Source organism: Sphaerodactylus townsendi, linkage group LG02 (assembly GCF_021028975.2).
Source record: "Sphaerodactylus townsendi isolate TG3544 linkage group LG02, MPM_Stown_v2.3, whole genome shotgun sequence".
Classification (NCBI taxonomy): Eukaryota; Metazoa; Chordata; class Lepidosauria; order Squamata; family Sphaerodactylidae; genus Sphaerodactylus; species Sphaerodactylus townsendi.
The window spans coordinates 89,042,366-89,061,803 of NC_059426.1; the positions used below are offsets into that span (position 1 = coordinate 89,042,366).

At 41.9% G+C, this 19,438-nt stretch overlaps 2 protein-coding genes across 5 annotated transcripts in view; both read left to right on the top strand.

Annotated features, from left to right (window-relative positions):
* The window catches only part of IPO7 (importin 7), a 44,411-nt gene extending 40,811 nt beyond the window's left edge, over window positions 1-3,600 (top strand). For all 3 annotated transcript variants that reach the window (XM_048484037.1, XM_048484039.1, XM_048484040.1), the window contains exon 25: window positions 1,666-3,600. In XM_048484037.1, coding sequence (XP_048339994.1) covers window positions 1,666-1,763 — 98 coding nt within the window. In that variant the 3' untranslated portion in view covers window positions 1,764-3,600. The remainder of the gene's footprint in view (window positions 1-1,665) is intronic.
* A 6,151-nt stretch (window positions 3,601-9,751) lies between these two features.
* ZNF143 (zinc finger protein 143) overlaps window positions 9,752-19,438 on the top strand; it is a 46,502-nt gene continuing 36,815 nt past the window's right edge. For both annotated transcript variants that reach the window (XM_048485586.1, XM_048485587.1), the window contains exon 1: window positions 9,752-9,868. The gene's annotated coding sequence lies outside the window, so the exon portion shown is untranslated. The remainder of the gene's footprint in view (window positions 9,869-19,438) is intronic.

Sequence of the window (19,438 nt, forward strand, 5' to 3'; positions counted from 1 at the left end):
ATAAGAAGATTGCTAGATTGGACCTGTTTCTGCTTCAGGCAGGGGCCAACCAACAGAGCATAGGTGTCACGGTCTTTTCCTGATATTTCCTCCTAGCACTGCCAGTTTCTTCCTCTGCATCTGACAGTTTTCTTTAGTCACCATGGCTAGAAGCTGTTCATCGATCTATCCTCCATGAATTTAGCACTCTTAAATTCATCCATGTTCATGACCATCATTGCATCCACTGGCAGTGAATTCTGCAATTAATTACTTGTTGAGTAAAGGAGGTGTGTGTAATCTATTGCCCATCAACCTCAATAGGTGTCCCCAAATGCTAGTATTATGGGGTAGGGAAAGTTTTCTATAGCCACTTATATCCCCTCCCTGGTCTTTTCTCTAAGCTTAGGTATTCAGCCTTCCTCATGGAAAAGGTTCTCCAACCCTTAATCCTTTTGACTGTCTCTTCTATACTTTTTCCAGTTCTGCAATATCATATGTGCATACAGTTCTCCAAATGAGGCCTCGCCATACAAACAAAAGGGGCATTATGATATTGGCTGTTTTATTTACAGTTCCTTTCCTGATTCCCAGTTTGAAGGATTTTTTTAAAAAAAACTGCTACTGTGCTCTGAGCCAGTATTTTAATTCAGCTGTTTATTTAGAACCTTATGGGGGCAGAAAGGCAGGGTGTAAATAAACTCCATGATCTGTTTCCTTTTCCAGTTCAAACTCCATGAGCATATGTTTAAAGTTAGAATTTTTGTGTTTCAGTGTATATCACTTTGCACTTGCCTACATTGAGCTCCACTGACCATGTCATTTTCAGCTCATCACTATCTGCCTTGGTTTTCAACATCCTGAATAATTTGGTATCTTCTGCAAACTTGGTCCACCCCCAGCCAATTCCAGGTCATTTATGAACAAATTAAATAGCACTGATCCCAGTACCAGTCCTGTGGGACACCACTGCTCACTCCCTCCACTTCAAGAACCTTCTGCTTATTCCTGCTCTCTTCCTGTTACCCAATTTTTAATCTATACTCTTATTCTAAAACTGCTAAGCTTACCCAAGAGACTTTGCTGAGGTATCTAGTAAAAAGCTTTTTCGAATTCCAAATGTATTCTATCTACTGGATCGACCTTATCCACATGCTTTTTAACCTTCTCAAAAGAGCTCAAAAAGGTTGATAAAACAGGACTACTTTTTGCACAAATCATGTTGATTTCTGTTCAGCAGGCTTTGTTTTCTATGTGCTTAATAATTCTGTTTTTAATAATAGTTTCTACTTGGCTCAAATGTTAAACTCAGTGGCCTGTAATTTCCTGGGTCCCCTTGACGTGTTTTTTTTTACAATTGGTATGCCATTTTCTACTGATACCAAGGCTGATTTCAGTTCATTAGTGTCCTTTCTTGGTAATCCCAGGCAGGGGTTTGGTCCCAGTATAGATACAAAATAGATTTTGCTTTAATCATAGAATTTTAATAACATAAGCTTTTAAAATCATACTCAAAGAATTTCTACGAGTTGAGTGGCTTCTAGTATCTCTTAAGCATACAGTATTTTAAAAAAATAGACTCCTTAGCAGACACTAAGGATATGCACAAAAAACATGATAGTTGTAGACTCAACATGCTTTGTAAATAACTGAAGATAATTTCTCTCCTCCTTGCTCCTCTTTCAGAATCCAAAATGATTGAAAAGCATGGTGGATACAAATTTAGTGCTCCAGTTGTGCCAAGTTCATTCAATTTTGGTGGTCCAGCCCCAGGAATGAATTGAATTATCACTACTTTTTCTGCTCCTGTGTGATTGTAGTGAAGAGCTTGTGTTCCTCCCAATAGTGGTTCCAGAACTGGTTCATGTTATCTACAGCTCACTCTAAATGAATTGATAGATTGAACATTTTTTTAAAAAAAGAACCACCAACAACCCAGAAGTGGGACTTGATCATGCAACCTAATACTGGAAAGAAGGATTTATGAAGATAGGAAGAACTTGACACTTGAGCTTCAAATGACATGCTGTGGAAATCACAAATCAAGAGGGAATGTCATGAAGACAGCTTTCTTTCTATGAAGAAAAAATAAAGCATTGGCTGCAGGACTGTTGAAAAGGTTCATTTACGGTACACAAGCTAGAAGGCCAATTTATTTTTTTTCACCTGTGGGACTATGAGTATTTGCCCAATTTTCTTCCCATCCCCTTCACTGTGCTGGGAATTTGTTCTTTTAATGTACATAAAGGTAATTGGATAGCCTTACTTAACACTTCATCATTTCCATTTATCAAGATTGTTCATATGTAGAATATTGGACACTTATAGCACTGCATAACTGGTAAATCTGTAAATGATTTAGCATTTTCATATTGAAACAAGCCTGCTAGCCTATGTACAAAAATAGTAAAATGTTTGTTTATAAAAAGGGATGTTCTGGAGAAAATTTCAAGTTATTAATTTAAAGCAAACTAGCAGTTTTGTACCTGGTGACTTTGTGGTGCAGTCACCGTTGGTTGTGACTTGAATTTGGTTATGTAAAAAGGGGTTAGTAGTATTTCATTGCTGCTAAAAAGAAAAAATGGCAACACCCTCTGTGTCCTTCGTTTTTCTTAAAGCTGTCATTGTACAAGTGGAAATTTGGATACAGACCCCTTCATGTTTAATGCTGAGAATGGAGTTAATTTTCTCAGCAAAATGTGAAATCTGACATGAAGTTCTTCTCTTACAGAAGTGTATTTTGAAGTGTGGTAGTGAAAGATCTACATATGCAATCTATTTTAAAAAAGACATAATTTGGCTGGCATGGGTTGGATATCTTACGTTTCTTCCCATATGTGGGAATATGAGAAATCTTACCATGTTTTTTTTTCAGCATATGGATAGAGGCTTTAACATCTCCATTATTCCCTTCCCCACCCCCGTCGCAAAATAGTGGACATGCTTTCGTTTGCCTGATCCAGATGGGTTACCAATCTCTCATTTCTGAAGCCACCATTCTCATTTATGACTTTGCCTACAGGTGGAATAGTAGCTAGTATTTTAACTAGAAAGGTTTAAAAAAACCCTCCCTACTGGGACCACTATTAAAACCACTCAATGAAGAAGCCAACATCAAAATGATATGACTGGGCTGGTTTAGGGCCCCATCTTTATTTCTACAAAATAAATCCATCAAATAACACTGAATTTTTTGATCTTGCCTTGAGATCACCAGTGTCAAATCTTTTAAGTAAAACATTTTCTTTATCCTGGCTGTTTTTATATTCAGTGTCATCTGCTGTTACAACTGATATTGAACAAGCTACCTTAATTTAAATGTAAGCCTCCAAAACTTCAAAGGCAGGTTGAAAAACAAACTGAATTTATATCTGTAAAAAAAATGAAACTGAAATGAACATATATATTATGATATTCAAAATGCAGTCTTCAAAAAAAAACACCCAAGTTTGTGTGATGTGTATTTTTTTGTATCAGCTTTTGGGAGTGCTCAGAATGTAAGGTTTAGCATCTACCTCTGACTGGACTCCAGCCAGCTGGCAGCCTGTCTCTTTTCAATAATCTTGTTCTTGATTTCCCCCTAAATATGCTTTTGGTTGGAAATAAACCCTTGACATCTAAGCTGCATCTTCCATCCAGCCTCTTCAATTTAGCCTCTGAATAGGTAGCACGGTAAACTTGGATTCTCAAGTAGGGCTTGCTGCTGTTTTTTCTGAAGGTTTTGATTTCATGTCCTGTTGTACTGCAAGTATTACAACAATATGGAACCTTTATTGACATATTGACTGCAAGTATTACCAGATTTACAGGTGATGCTGTAACATCAAACTAACATTTAGTGCAAATAAGTGAAAGTCGCTCAATTAGTGTGCCTAAATCTGTTTTAGTTCATACTGATCCATGTTGCATATGTGATTAATTTCATCGGTACAGTAAAGCTTTGCCATTTGCAACTTGTGGTTTCACTAACTCACTTTGTAGTCCAATCATGATGCAGCTATACCCTGTTCCACATAAAGACCCAAATACAATTGTAACTTCATCTGCTATTTCATCCGCCCCCCTCCACATGCTACACACTCCCCACTCGTCACAGCCTAGTCTCGACTAGACAATGAGTGAAGGGGCAAGAGGACATGGCGGATGAAGTTACAATTTTACCAATCTCTATGTGGAACAGGTTTATGGTCTTTAGTGCATGCCCACTCCACTTGTTGGGAGAAAAAGAGCAATGAGCACACTTGCTATCTCTACAGTATTGGCAGCTTCTCAGAACTGCTGTCCAATGGGAGTGGAAGTGTGTGCATTGACTGAGTCATGCAGCACTCACCTTGCCCCCTAATCAGGTGATTTATATGGTTTGTCCATTAGCAGCATTGTGATGTACCAGACCAGGCAGGCAAGGTGACCACTGCTATGACTTTCATTACTACAAGCAAGCTAGGGGATGACCTGAGGACTTTTTTGGTTTCCCAGTCTGCCTCTGGAGTCTACCTTCAGTATTCATGGATTTCAGCATTCATGGTAATCCAAGAAAGAGAATTATGGGGATCTATTGTATTTGAAGGATATTAAGATCAAGTCAATCTGCTGACCTATCTGAATAGAAACACAGAGCTGGAAAGGGACCTCAAGGGTCATCTGGTCTAATCCCCTGCACAATGTAGGAAAATCACAAGTGCCTCCTCCCCATTCCCCTAGTGACTTCTGCTCTGCCAAGACCAGAACCCCCAGGATCACTAGCTGATCTGGCCTGAAGGAAAACTGCTGCTTGTCCCCAATGAAAAAAGGTCTCATGAATAGGTACGCCCATTTCTAAGCCTCTAAGCAACATTGCTCCCAGAACTATCATACTGGATACTATTTTTATTTTCTAAGGCATCCATGTTTTACTGATGCAATTAGTTGCTGAATGAGATTGAACCCTCATTACACGTGTATATGGCCTAGGTGTTCATTATGGCAAAATGAAGGATTATAGGCAGCTCTATTTTTATCACATATGACAACTCATTAGTTGTGACCTAAATATGTGTGAAGCACATGGGTTTAATGAAATCCTCTAAATTGTTTTCTTGACAATTCTAGGGAATTTGGATGTTTTCTTGAACATTTATCAGCAATTCAATTACATGATTAATGTCAGTTCTTATTTAAAATCATAACTAGTTTTGAGTTTGGGAAGTTGCTTTAAGGCAAATATCTATAAACAATAATGATGCCATCTCCCCCCACCCCCCCCGATGCATACATATAGGAGGCTTTATACTGCCCTCCCCCCAATACAGTTGTGTTGTCTGTGCATGCTGTGGCAAAGCTGGTGGTAGTGGATTCACAGAGCTGCTCCAGGTCCTGCTATAGTAGTGGCAGATGCCAGGAACTACTACTGCGGATGCTGGAAGCTGCTCCAGGCCAATGGTGGTGGTAGATACTGGGAGCCATTCTGGCCTTGATGTACCAGTAGGCTCCACTGGCACCAGGCTCAAAAGGGGGGGGGGGGACCTGGAGCAGTCAGACTCAGCAATTATTGGTGTGGGGGGAAGATGGGACACACTTCTGTCACCATAACCAGTTGTGCTCTTAAATTATGGAAAAAGGGAAGATTGAGGGGAGTGAAGAGGAATTGTCTAAGGGAGGCAAGAGAAAGGAGGAAGGACTGTATGAAGGAGGGAGGAAGAAAGGAGAGCGGAGATTATCTGGGGCAAGACAAAGAGGGGCAGATTGAGAAGGGGTGGAGGAAAGACACTGACATTGAGAAGCGCAGGAGGATAGAGATTGACATACAAAGGGTGGGGGGAGGACGGAGAGGGATAAGAGGATTGCTAGAGAAAGGGTGAGGAGGAGGAAGACTGACAGAAAGGGTGAGAGGGGTAAGGAAAGGATTGGGATGAAGGTAGAAAAAGGCGTGAACAGAATCAAGGAGGAAAAGGGAAGGAAACAAAGGTAGGTGAATGCGTCCACCCTGCAAATTTCTTGTAGAGCCTCACTTGTCCATGTCAATTGCTTATACTTACAGAACTTCTTGCAATTTTCATTTGGTGAAATATGAAAATTAATAAAATAAAAAATGTACTTTCGCAAGACTGCGGGCTAGTATGGACACTTTTTTATGCCTAACCTTACTTTATATTTTAAAAAGCAAATCATTAATGGGCTTCTTAAGGGATATTTTAAAAAAAAACCCTAGCAGTATCACTGGCTATATTAAAGAAGGCATGATTGAACTTTTGTTGTTTGAAATGCTCAAGTGGATGATGTAAAATCCGGACAAACATGGGTGTATGCTGAAGCTTAATATGTAAAAATTCCATTGTAAATTTCACCTTGATATTTAAGCTCATAAGTGTACATTTGAGGAAATATACAGTATTTAGACAAAAACCCATTCCAGTGGTTTCAGTATTTCCAGTTAAAGTCTGTTCCCAAGCATATTATATGAACATTTTAACTAAAATACTTATAATTTTAATGTTAAAAAAATCTGAAGTTAACTATTAGCTAAAGTTTAGAAGATTATCCTTTAAATGGTTCATTAGGAAGTTCTTTAAAGTACAACTGGGGGAAAATGTTAAAGTACAACTGGGGGGAAATGGGGGAAAATCATTCCCAAAGATTCCAGAGGTTGCTAGCCACTTCTTTTAAAGTAGGAATATGAATAGTTTTTATAGATTTGGTTTTAGACATGAAGGTAGGAATTCATAGGTGAGAGGACTGAATCAATCAAAGAAGCCACGACCCTTAAGTTTTTGCAAGACCTGAGCAAGACTGTTAATGATACGATGTTCCTGTGGTCATACATTCATAAGAGTACCAAAGGCAGAAGCAACTTGACAGCACTTAACACACATGAAGGTGGGAGGAACTAGTGCACATTCCATGTTCTTCAACTATACTGTAGCAGCACGAGAAGAAATCACGTTTGCCCATCCTATAGTTATAAAAAGACCTCTAGTATGATGTATTACTTTTAACACAGAGCCTGCTTACTCAGCTATGCAGCAAATGACCAGTGACTTATAAATGCTTATGCCACAATGCTCTTTGAGGGTTGCTGTGGATTTAGATTTCCTTTCAGCTAGCTCCACACCATGGTGCCCACCAAGAATAGTTTAAAAGTGGGAGGGGCCTTTTGTCCAGCATGGCTTTTGATTGAACCTCAGAGATCTTTATGACACTGCAGATTTTTAGAAAGTAGCCACCACAGCACAAGGATCTTCACTGTATGACTGAAGGTAATCTGTGCATATGGAAGTAAATATTTGGAAACAATGTGTTCATTTTAAAAGACATCCTGTTAAACAGAGTTTCTGCGGTTGAAAAGTTATTTGAATTATGTATAACCTCACTCCTCGATATTGGTTGGCTCTGCCTCCTGTGGCAACAATTTTGTGATTGCATGTAACACTGTGTGCTAGGATTTCCAAATTGCCCACAGAGTCAAAAAAGTTGGAGCTACCCAATATATCTTGTAAGGGGGATGCCATCTAGGAGATTGAGATGCATTCCAGGAATCGGGCAACTGCTTGAAGTAACAAATTGCTGCGGCTAGAAAGATATATGTAACCAACCTGCTATATGTATCTACTGCCATCTGTGAATTCTTTCCTTAATCTTTACTTTATGGCATCACATGCTTGTAAACTAGGCTTCCTGATACTCATGTCCCATGGGAACTGTTTTACATCAATTATCTCAGAAGGGAAACCAGGTGGCTTTCTCTCGCTATCTGCAGCTGACCTCGGGGTGCCTTAGCTCCAAATACTGTTTCACAAACTCTTGGGAAAATGGGAGGGGGGTTCTCTATGGGAGATAAAGGGGAGTGTGAATGCCAGCTTTGTCAGAACTGACTTTACCAGTGTGGTGCTCCAATGCCTATTTAATAAACACTACTGATCAATACTTCAGAGTATTGGCTTAAGGGTTTGAGACCTAACACTTCTACTGTACTTTTCTAGCAGCCTTCATAGCCCAAAGTAGCCTTATCTCAGCAGAGTTCAGAAGCAAAGTATGGTCAGTACTTGCACAGCAGACCACCAAAGAAGATGGGGCAGCTATGCAGAGGAAGGCAATGGCAAAACTATTTTGCTTCCCTCTTCCCTTGTAAATAGCACTTTACCTTACCATGTGTCTGTTCTTATTTCCATGTATATGTAATATACATATGTATGTAATATGCCGTTCCCCAATGGATTATGCCTTTCTGGAGGTCCGAATTAATACATAGTGAATTAAAATCAATTGGAAACTCCAGTTGGTATTGGCAATTATCAGGAGGTAGTTAGACAGCACACATTACTTCCAACTTGTAGGCACTTCAATTATTCAAGAGGGCTTTTTTTACAAGGATAATAGACTCACACTGTATTAAACATTTCACAAAATTACTTGGATAAATTATTAGGGACTGTGATCTGTACTATTGTGTATAGCTTGTTAAACTGGGCTCCTGCTGTGTAATATTCCCAATCATTTAATGTTAATACTTATGCTTTGCTTCAGTTCTGTTTTTGGACCCTTGGCTGGTAGTACTACCCAAATTCTTATTGCATTGTTCACTAAATGTCATAAGAACATAAGAAGAACTCTACTGGATCAGACCAGTGGTCTATCTAGTCCAGCATCCTGACTCGCAGTGATCAACCAGTTCCTCTGGAGGTCCAACAGGGGCCAAGGTGTTCTGGATGTTGCCTCCTGGCACTGTGATCCAGAGGCTGAATGCCTCTGAATAAAGGTTCATTTTACTAACCATGGCTAGTAGCCTGATAGACTCATCATCCATCAAATTATTTAGTTCCCTTTTAAAGCTGTCTATGCCTGTGGCCGTCACTACATTCTCTAGCAATAAATTCCATATTTTAATCTCTCTGTATGTAAATAAATATTCCCTTTGTCTTTCCTTAAATTACTGCCCATAAGCTTCATAAGATGCCCTTGAATTTCAGTGTTTTGGAGGAGAAAAAGTTCTTTGTCAACTCCCTCCATCCCATGCATAATTTTATAAACCTGTATCATGTCTCCCCTTAGTTATATTTTTTCCAAACTGAACATTCCCAAACTCTTATGCCTTTCGCCATAGGTAAGGTGTTCCAATCCCCTAATCATCCTGGTTGATTTCTTCTGTACTTTTTCCAACTCTGCAATATCCTTTTTAAGGTATACTGACCAGAACTGTACACAGCTATGTCCTACCCGGTTGCTTACACTGACTCCCAGTGAAATCCACCTTGAGTTCAAGTGAGAAAGGCAGGCTATAAATAACATAAATAAAACCTTGCATGTGAAGGTAGGTGTGCTGGTAAACCTGATTATTTTGGCTTCTTTGGGGAAAAAGTTTAACAGAATCTTCTACGTCATAGTGGATCTACTCGAATAACTGCAAATTAACGCATCGAAGCCACAATAGCATTCGTTCCCTGCCCCACAAAACCTGCTTTACCCTGGATCTTCCCTTACAGCCACCCGATATAGTTCCAAGGGCGCCACTATGCTCCTTACATGAACAGCTACTCGTCCGTTAATCAAAAATGGAAAATGGCGACTATCCCTCTTTCCTTCACTGACGCACAAGCGGCTCATTCAACGTGACACAAAATGGCGGCTGTAAAGGCCCTGAACCCAGCATAGAACAGACTTGATATGGCGTGAAGGCGGGATCATTGGGCCAGGACCAATAGACAATAAAGTCGCGACTAGTGCTGTCCAATGGTCAGGATGGGCGGTTTATAGTGTCCCGGGCTGTCCAATTGAAACTTATACAGGTGCTGGTTGCGGGGCCGGCCCGCGCAACTGTGGGCGGCTCTGGCATGGGCGGGCGGGCGTTTAGACGGCCGTTTCCTGTCCTGGTGCATGGTGGTCGGACGGAGGAATTGTTGGAAAATTTCTCGGCGAGGTTCGTATATAAATGTGTTTTTACCCAGTGTGCATTATTCTAACCGCCGCCATCTCCGGCTGGGACGCCTCAGTGGCGGGCGCGGCCTGGCCTAGTCCCTCTGTGGCACCGTCGGAGAAGAGAGAAGCAAAAGAAAAGGGGGGGGGGAGCTGTGGCTGCGCTACCGATCACATTAATAATAAAGACGAGGCGTCGTCGTAGCCGCCGCCGCTTGCTCCATACCCCCCCCCCCTCCTCCATATTCCCGCCTTCTAGGCCTCGGCGGTCCCCGCTCTTCTCTTGTACGATGCGGTCGTCTTCGGAGAGAGGCAGCCACCACATAAAATAATAATAATTTAACAAGTGGGGAAAGCCAGGCGGACCTAGCAGGCTGTTTGGAGGGGAGCTTCGGTCGGTGGCTCCTCAGTGCCTGCGTCACTGCAAGGGGCTCTTTTTACCGCAGCCCTGAGAGGAAGCTCCGGCTGCTTTCGCTCTTCTGGTGGTCGGTTCAGGCCCGCCGGGGCTGCCGATTCGGAGTGCTGCCCTCGGCCCGCAATTGGCGGCGCCGAGCACACGCTCGGGACTGGCCGCCTGAGGCAAGGCCGGGCAGTGGCCATACTGGCCAGAGGTTTAAACTACACTTTAGGTCGAGGGAAGGGGGAAGTCTCTAGTCTGCCATACTGCTTGTCACAGCTGCCAATTCGAGTACCCTGCAGCTGATGCTCAGTGGCACACTGCTTTTGAACATGGAGGTTCTGTTTGATCATCAAGGATAAGGGCAACCCCCTCCCCCCATCCCATGTAGTTTTATTTGAAGACAGTTCAGAGGATTACTCCAAATTTAACGCATAAGATTAGGAGCCTACTTGATTATTACTGAGAGTATCAACAATCTAAAGAATTAAAGTAGATAATGTTTCTGATTAATATGCAGGTGTACACATTTAAGCACATTGGGTCTGAAGAAAATAGTGTTTTATTTTAGATAAATAAATGTATGGCAGTAGGCACCAACTTAGGAAAAGCATTTCCCTATGAGAAAAGAAGGAATGCTTGTTTTAGCACTGCTCTTCAATGTTTTGTGAATACTTTTAATGAGGGTCTGCTGGTTAATTATGGACAACCATTTACTTGATTAAACCAATTTTAATTATTTATGCAAATACATTTGTTTACCTTTGGGGACCAACTTATTTATTTCACTGCTGTGAATGTCTTAAACTTTCTTCATTAACTGTTTTCCATGTTAATTTGCTGCTGTCAACGCTGCTTATTTATTCCAGGGATTAATTTTGAGTGCTAAAATGGTCTCTGTTGTAACTGAAAATGCTTTCTTCTCATACACGCATGCTGTCACATGCATTCAGATGACAGATATAAAATCTTTTTAAAACTCTGATGAGACCTTGAATAAGAGAGCTCTCTATCTGGAGACCAGCTCCTAAACAATGACAAAACTCATTTATTGCCATTAAAGAATCTTAATACAGTGCAACCTCTGTTTTTGCCGGTAATCTGTCCGGCAACACTCGGCAAAACCCGAAACCAGTGAAAACCGAAGCTATGCCATTTGTGCATGTGCTACGCAAACGGTGTAGCAAATTTACACAACCGAGGCCAAAAAACAGCCGGGGGCGACTGGCAAAAACCGAAACCAGCGAAAACCAAAGGCGACAATTACTGAGGTTCCACTGTAATGACCTTTTGTCAAGGTCATAACTCCCGTCAAGCATCCACTGTACACCGGATCCATTCACAGTGACCAGACAATATTTATGATACTTAGTAACATAGCTGGAGAATCAGTGTGGTGTAGTGGTTAAGATACCAGACTAGAACCTGGGGAAACCACTTTCAAATGCCCACTTGCTCCATGGAAGCATGCTGAGTGACCTTGGGCCAGTCACACACTCTCAGACCTGACTCTGGCTGGTATTTCGATGGAAGACCCTCAAAGAATATCAAGAGTCCTGACATGGAGGCAGCCAGTGGCAAACCACCTCCAGGTGTCTGTTTCCTTAAAAACATTACTGCTTTGCCATAAGTCAGCTGTGATTTAGTGGCACAATAATAACATAGCTATATTTGAAGTCTTCATATTTACAGTGGTTCCCAATCTGGGTACATGTACCCCTAGGGGTGTGCTCCAGAGCGTTTGGGGGTACACAAAAAATTACGCAATGAGTATCAATATGGAGGTACAATTTTAGGGAAATGGGTTGCCAAGGGGGATGAGAGTGAAAGAAGGTTGGGAACCACCAATGTAAAATATGTCACGCATGCATTACAAATTTAAAGGTTCTGTTTTAGAAAAAAACTCTTTTTGAAGTGGACTTTTAATGCATTTGATTGCCTTTCCCCTGTAAATATTTCTCTTAAATACAATTATATCTCAACATAATGTTGCAATCCTAAGCATATTTATATAGAAGGAATTAAAATGAAGAGGTTTATGAATACCCATGGTTGGTATAGTGCAGTTAGTTGGAAGGAGTGGGAAAATCACAGTCTTTATTTTATGCAAAGAAAACTTAGTTAAGTCAGTCTTCACATGACACTGCCCTTGAATTGTGTCCTGAAGCCACAATTGGTGCAGAACACTGCAGCCATAATTTTGGATGCAATGGGCTGTAATAACCTGTCACTCCAGTCTTGTTGTACTTATCACTGGTTCCCACTTTGCTTCGGGGTCAAATACAAGTTTCTAGTATTTACGTTTAAAACCTTATAAGGCTTGTAGTCAACATATCCTACTACATCCATTTGAGCCTACCCAAAAGCTGAGATCATCTTCAGAGGCTTTGCTGTGGGAACCCTGTCTGAGGCTAGATGCATGACATCCCAAGAATGGGCCTTTTGGGTCATGTCACTAAAAGTTACAGAATTTTAATTCATTTCAAAGAAGCACTCAAAGTAACAGCAGTTATATAATACTTTTTAAAAATTGAAACTAATCAGAATACCACACAACTGAGCAAGTGTTTGAAATCCCAGAACTCTTCATCAGACTGAATATTGAGTATCCACAAAAAGTATGTGTGTCAGAAGAGATGATGTTTCAGGGCATAGCGGAGGAGCTCCCTAGTCTGAAGTTTATAGAAAGTTAAAAGGGAATGCTGGAAGTATTGCAGGCTTGACTGGATCACATACTGTTGAATCTAAAAAAGATGTACCATAGGATCAAGAAAAGTGGCCACGGTTCCTTTGAAAATATATCATCAAAAATTATATTTCCCCCACCTCTAATCAAAACACACAGGTCTTTGTAAGGCAAAGAGCATAAGGAAAATGTGGTAATCCTCATATTAACAATTTTTGGTGATCCACTTGATAGAGTCAGAAGAACAAACAACAAAAAACACTCTCCAATGCAGGGGCATAATGAGGCAAACTGTAGCCCTGGGCAAAACGTGAGTTGGAACCCCCCCCCCCCCCACCAGGGGGCGGCCACTCTACCAAGACCAAACATTTTTTGCACCAGGACATTGGTGCCTGCAGGAGGTGCATTTTTAGACATATCAGCACCAAAATTTCAGCGTATCATCAGGAGACTGCCCTGATTATACCCCCCAGGTTTGGTGCAGTTTGGTTCAAGGAGTCCAAAGTTATGGACTCCCAAAGGGGGTGCCCCATCCCCCATTGTTTCTAATAGGAGCTAATAGGAGATGGGGGCTACAGTCTTGGGGGTCCATAACTTTGGCCCCTCTGAACCAAACTGCACCAAACCTGGGGGGTATCATCAGGGCAGTCTCCTAATGAGACCCTGAAAGTTTTGATACTGCCTTCAGAAATGTGCCCCCCCCCCCCAGCCTGCAACCCCCATTGACAGCAATACAGAAAACTCAATGCAGAACAAAGATTCTTGGGCAAATTTCTGGGATGTTCCTGCAGGGGGCGCATTTTTGGATGTATCGGCACCAAAATTTCAGGGTATCATCTGGAAACTGTCCTGATGGGACCCCCCAAGTTTGGTGCAGTTTGGTTTAGGGTCAAAGTGGGTCCCCATCCCCCATTCTTTGCTAAGGAGATGGGGCTACCCTTTTGAGTGTCCATAACTTTGGACCCCCTGAACCAAACTGCACCAAACCTGGGGGGTGCCATCATGACAGTCTCCAGATGATACCCTGAAATTTTGGTGCTGATATGTCAAAAAATGCACCCCCTGCAGGAACATCCCAGAAATTTGCCCAAGAATCTTTGTTCTGCATTGAGTTTTCTGCATTGCTGTCAATGAGGGTTGCAGGCTGGGGGTGGGGTGGGGGGACATTTCTGAAGGCACAGTCTCAAAACTTTCAGGGTCTCATCAGGAGGCTGCCCTGATGATACCCCACAGGTTTGGTGCGTTTTGGTTCAGGGGGGCCAATGTTATGGACCCTCAAAACTGTAGCTCCCATCTCCTATTAGCTCCCATTGGAAACAATGAGGGATGGGGCACCCCCTTTGGGAGTCCATAACTTTGGCCCCCCTGAACCAAACTGCACCAAACTTGGGGGGTAGCATAAGGACAGTCTCCTGATGATACACTGAAATTCTGGTGCCACTAGCCTAAAAGCCGCCCCCCTGCAGGCCAAAAATGGAAAACCACTAAAAATACCCCAAAACAAACCCTGCATTTTGATGCCCCCCACAAGATGATGCCCTGGGCAGCTGCCCACCTTGCCCAATGGGCATTACGCCCCTTCTCCAATGGCCAATTGATATCAAATGCTAATACATATAATGTGATATAGTGCACCTGTGTAATACAAATATACAGACTCATTAACAGACAGACCAAGTGTGTTACAACATACATGAAGTATCACCTATGATAATAAATAACCATAAATATGACCATAAATAACAATATGGCACTATTGAAAATGCATCTGTTTTTCAATAGGGAAAGTCACTCCAGTACATCAAATTGTTGCTACAGTCCACTCAGCATGTCTTATTTACATGAAGTAAATTTTAATGCTTTCAAAAGGCAATATTCAAATACCCTTCACAAGAGTCCTCTAATACTTCTCCTTGCAACACTACAAGGTTCAAGGACACAAGACGTCTGTAGCCATCAATCAGACCTGGTCCACAGTTATTTTCCTAGATTTTGTTTCTTTTTCAGTGAATGGCAAAAAAACCCTTAGGACATAATCATCCATGAGGACTTAACCATCCATAGGATTTAACTCTGCACAGTTAGATAGCTTCGTCTTAGAAAATAAGGCTCAGGGCTCTAACCGAGTAATTGAATTGCAACCAATTCATGGCAATCCCATCCATTGGGCATTCCAGGCAGGAGTTGAGCAGTGGTGGTTTCCGATGATAAACCTCACAATTTCGTAAAATATGTGAGATAAGATCTGATCTTTTTTGGTTACTTTAATGGAAGTGCAAGTGCCCAGGTGGCATTTGGTTCTCTGGCCAATTCAAGAGACCAGAATATTTTTCCTTTTGTGACTTTAGTTACTTGTCATTGGAGCAGGGGTCCCCAAACTACGGCCCGGGGGCCAAATGTGGCCCCCTGAAGGCCACAGCACCTTTATCCGGCCCGCCAGGCATGGCGGCGATGGCTCCATTCATGTGCAGTGGGGGCTCGAGGGAGAGGAGGAACCGGCCCCAACGGCTGTTGATTGCAGTTACATGATGGCACCCCCAAATCTCCATGAATTTTCTGACCCAGAGTTGGAAACCTTACATGTGGCAACGCCTGCTCTGCCCTTCCCTCTCAGCTACTCCATGTGTTGCTCTCAGGCTTTCTGTTCCACCTCACTCCCATTGGCATCAGCCAGGCTGGTGAATCGCTCGCTGGCTGCTAGGGAGGAAAGAACCCAGGAAGATACCTGATCCTGGGTTAGATGGAATGTTTCATTGGGAAAGTTCTGCTTTTTTTTTTTTTTACAGGGGAAGGTATTCCACAGCCTCCCCAACAATATTTGGAGCCCACCCTGTACTTGACATACTTTGGTTACTGTTCTAAAAATAGACCATGACAGAAAGGCTGAAAGGTGAAATCAAACATTTTACAATCATTTGTGCATAGGAATTTGTTCATAGTTTTTTTTAGTCCGGCCCTCCAACAGTCTGAGGGACAGTGAACTGGCCCCCTGTTTAAAAAGTTTGGGGACCCCTGCATTGGAGTAATGCAGCACCTTCTTTTTGGCTGATGACTGACTGATTTATTCAACTTTTATGTCACCCTTTCCCCAGTGGACTCAGGGCAGCTTACAATAAACAATGTTAAAACTATAATATAATATAGTCTCTGATTGTGTCTAGGCTGATTTTTTTTTTGCCATGATGTTCTTCCTGGAAGGTAGGGGGTATTAGATTTTGCATACAAAATCTGAAGTTAGCAAAACGCACAAAGACTATTTTGTGCAGAAAAAGCCATCTGATCTCTGTATGTGCGAAGAACAAAAATACATGGAGCCTCTTTTATCTATTCAAATGCATATCCTTCATTTATTGTAGGAACTCAAATTTTGGATAGGACAGAGTAAATATAGTTTCCTAATCTAGTCTAACTAAAATGGAGGGATATATATGTCTCCAGGCAGCCACCATTTGGTCACATGGAGGCGGAAAATCGCCCCCCAAGGCCCACAAGTCTGGGTTGCACCTGCCGGCTGACTTGACTTTCTGAGTGCCCATCTATGACGACGCCCTGCGAGCCCTCCACGCTGCCCTCCAGGCTCCTGGGTAAAAATGGCAGCTTTGGACTGTGTCTGGGGGTGGACGATATGGCCATGCCTGGACTCTGTCTCTGGGAAACAGGTCTGGAGTGGGGAGCAGCCTGCTTTGGCTGGCCCAACAGCCTTGCTGGCGGGCCAGGCAAGCCCCAAAGCCTGCACCAAGGCAAGGCCAGTGGGCTCAATGGAGGTCAGGCTGAGCCAGGCAGCTCAGAGGCTGTTGGCTCCTCTTGCAGGCAGCCCCACACCTGGCTGGAGCAGGGCCTGCAACAACGTGCCCCAGCCCAACCGGCTGCAGCTCTGAGAGGAGAGCCAGAGAGAGCCCTGAACCACGTGGAGGTGGCCAGGGTACTGCTATAGCGCCAGGGCTGGGGTGAGATAAGGGGGAAGGGCATAAAAGGCAGGAGTGAGGAAATGGCTGGGGTGTGCATGAAGACAGAAAAGGGCATGGAGGAGGGAGAGCCAGCGGCGTATCTAGGGAAATGGAGCCGGGGCAGCGGCGACAAACTCAGATTTTTGCCGTGTGCTCCATTTCCCCTAGATATGCCTCTGCCTGCATCCTACTATCATGGTGGCAAGATGGAAAAGAATGTATGTGGAGGAGATGAGAAAGCAGGAAGGAAGGAAGTTTCCCTTAGATTAACAATCTATACATCAAAAGGATATTGTCAGAGCTGTACAGAAAGGATACCCAGTGCTTTTGACCCCTCTGTCTCTAGTCAAATCTCCCTCTGAGGTCTAAGGTAAGAAACAGCATCCTAACAGAAGATGCTTCTATCCGATGTCTTTTGGTCCTGGCAAGGGCCAGGTTTTGCTTTTCATCACTGCTGAGAACTTAATTCAGTTTAAATATAGACTCCTGCGGTGAAAGGGATCTAGGCTCAGATTTTTGTCGTTCTATGCTTGTATCTTTCTCTTACAGGTAAGGAGAGAGATTGGAGAGAGATTGTGATGAAAAATCTCTTTCTGGTTATAGTTGTCCAATAAGAATAGAACATGAGGGATTTATTGCGCAAAATGCAAATATTACAGCAAATGCCTGTCTGGTATCAATATGTATAATTAAAACACATGCATAAACTAGAACTTTCAAATTACATAGATGATGGACATGAATGCGAACACAACTGTAAAAACATGTAAACCACCCTGAGCTGTTGATGAGGAAAAGCAGCTTATAAATCAAATAATAAATAAATAACCCTTGCTGATTTAATTGAGGTATCAAGGAAGAAATTCTTTTACCCTTTAGACAGCATTTCCTAAATTTTGGGTAGCTGAGGCAGATTACTTTTGAAAAGTACAGTGTAGGCACATTCAGAGCAGGGATTGAGGTAGAGCAGATTACCGCCTTTGAGAACAGGAAGTGCTTGTTCATTTCTATGTCAGATGTAATTGACATACTAAAACTACTACTAGTGGAGACCAGACCACAATTACTTCTAGAAGAGGCTAACTTGTAAGAGGCACCATGCCTAGAAACTCAGAGAACCCCTTTATTTATTTAGTTGTCACAGTATACTTGTGCTTCTCTCAAGTCACTGTGCTATACTCTGGCACACAATTTGGGAATAACTGCTTTACATTTTATACTTGATTGCCAATCCCAGGATTTGTCTCACTCTGCTTTATTGATTATTATTAGAGTATGAACCTTCAAAACTGGTTTAAAGCTTTCCATGTTCAACAATGCACAAAATAATGGTTTTATCAAAGGCAGGTAAAAATGAATGATAATTCTCATATTCTAATGCGGAAGCATACAACTTGCTCAACCACTGCACCCGAATTATCATCTTTCTGTGGAAGAGAGTATAACAGCCACACAGATTTAGGTGGAGTCAAATCAACCCTCCAGCTTCTTTTGTCAGAGGAATTGTGCTGACAGAGTGATATTTCACTCCTTCTCAGCAGAGCCCCCCAACCTGCATGGCTGTTAGTCCACATGAGTATCACAATCCTGAAAATCAACTTTCTCAGGTTTGAAACATTTTCTACTGGGGGAAGTAAATGTGAGAAAGGTCTACAGTCCATGTATCACTGAATCCAACCCATTTCTTCCCATGAGAAACACTAATTTTATCTCTCTTTTTTTTTACAAAAATAAAATAAATTGGCTGAGATCCACCAGATTATTTTCCTCAGGAGCAGCATTTCAGGGAGCATTTGGGGCTATAGTGGGGGAGGGAAAGAAAGTCATGGTCCATGGCCAGGTATCCATCTATCTATGGAAACACTCTTGTGGATCCACTCTACTATATACAATCACATAAACAAAATCAAACTTTAGAGAAGAAATCTTTTTGGTAGTCCAATAGGGGGAAAATTGTTCTTAAAAAATAGTACAGACATCATAATTTCTATAACTGATTTGTTACAATCAAATCAAATTGTAAATACAAGAAAACCTAAATAGAATTACTTGATTCATCTATAACCTTGAGAAAAACAGAGGAATAGATCCTGCTAATTATTTTGTCCAAACTCACTCAATTCTGCTCATTATGGCAGCCTCTGTCCCACATGACTTTTATCCATGCAGGGTCCATGATTTCAAATATAGCCTGTTGGTGGTCAAAGGAGTCTCCATCCTTCCTTTTTCACCAGTGGAAAAGTTGGTTGGATCCAACTAATATTGCTGTATGTTGTCTTGTAAGTTACTATTCTAATACATTACAAAAAGCACCCACTTTTCAGTACATTAATTAGAGTTGGACTTAACATCCAGCCTCCTGCAATACATTAATTTAAATATCATTACAGTGCCTCAGGTCCTTTTAAATCAATCTGGTGTACAAGCTTATTGTCTTACTAGAGGAGAGAATGTATATTCTGGCAGCCGTAATGAAGTTCAGAATGATTTCTAGGATTTCCTCTATTCTTCAGATAACTTCAAATAACTACTTTAGGGTCCTTC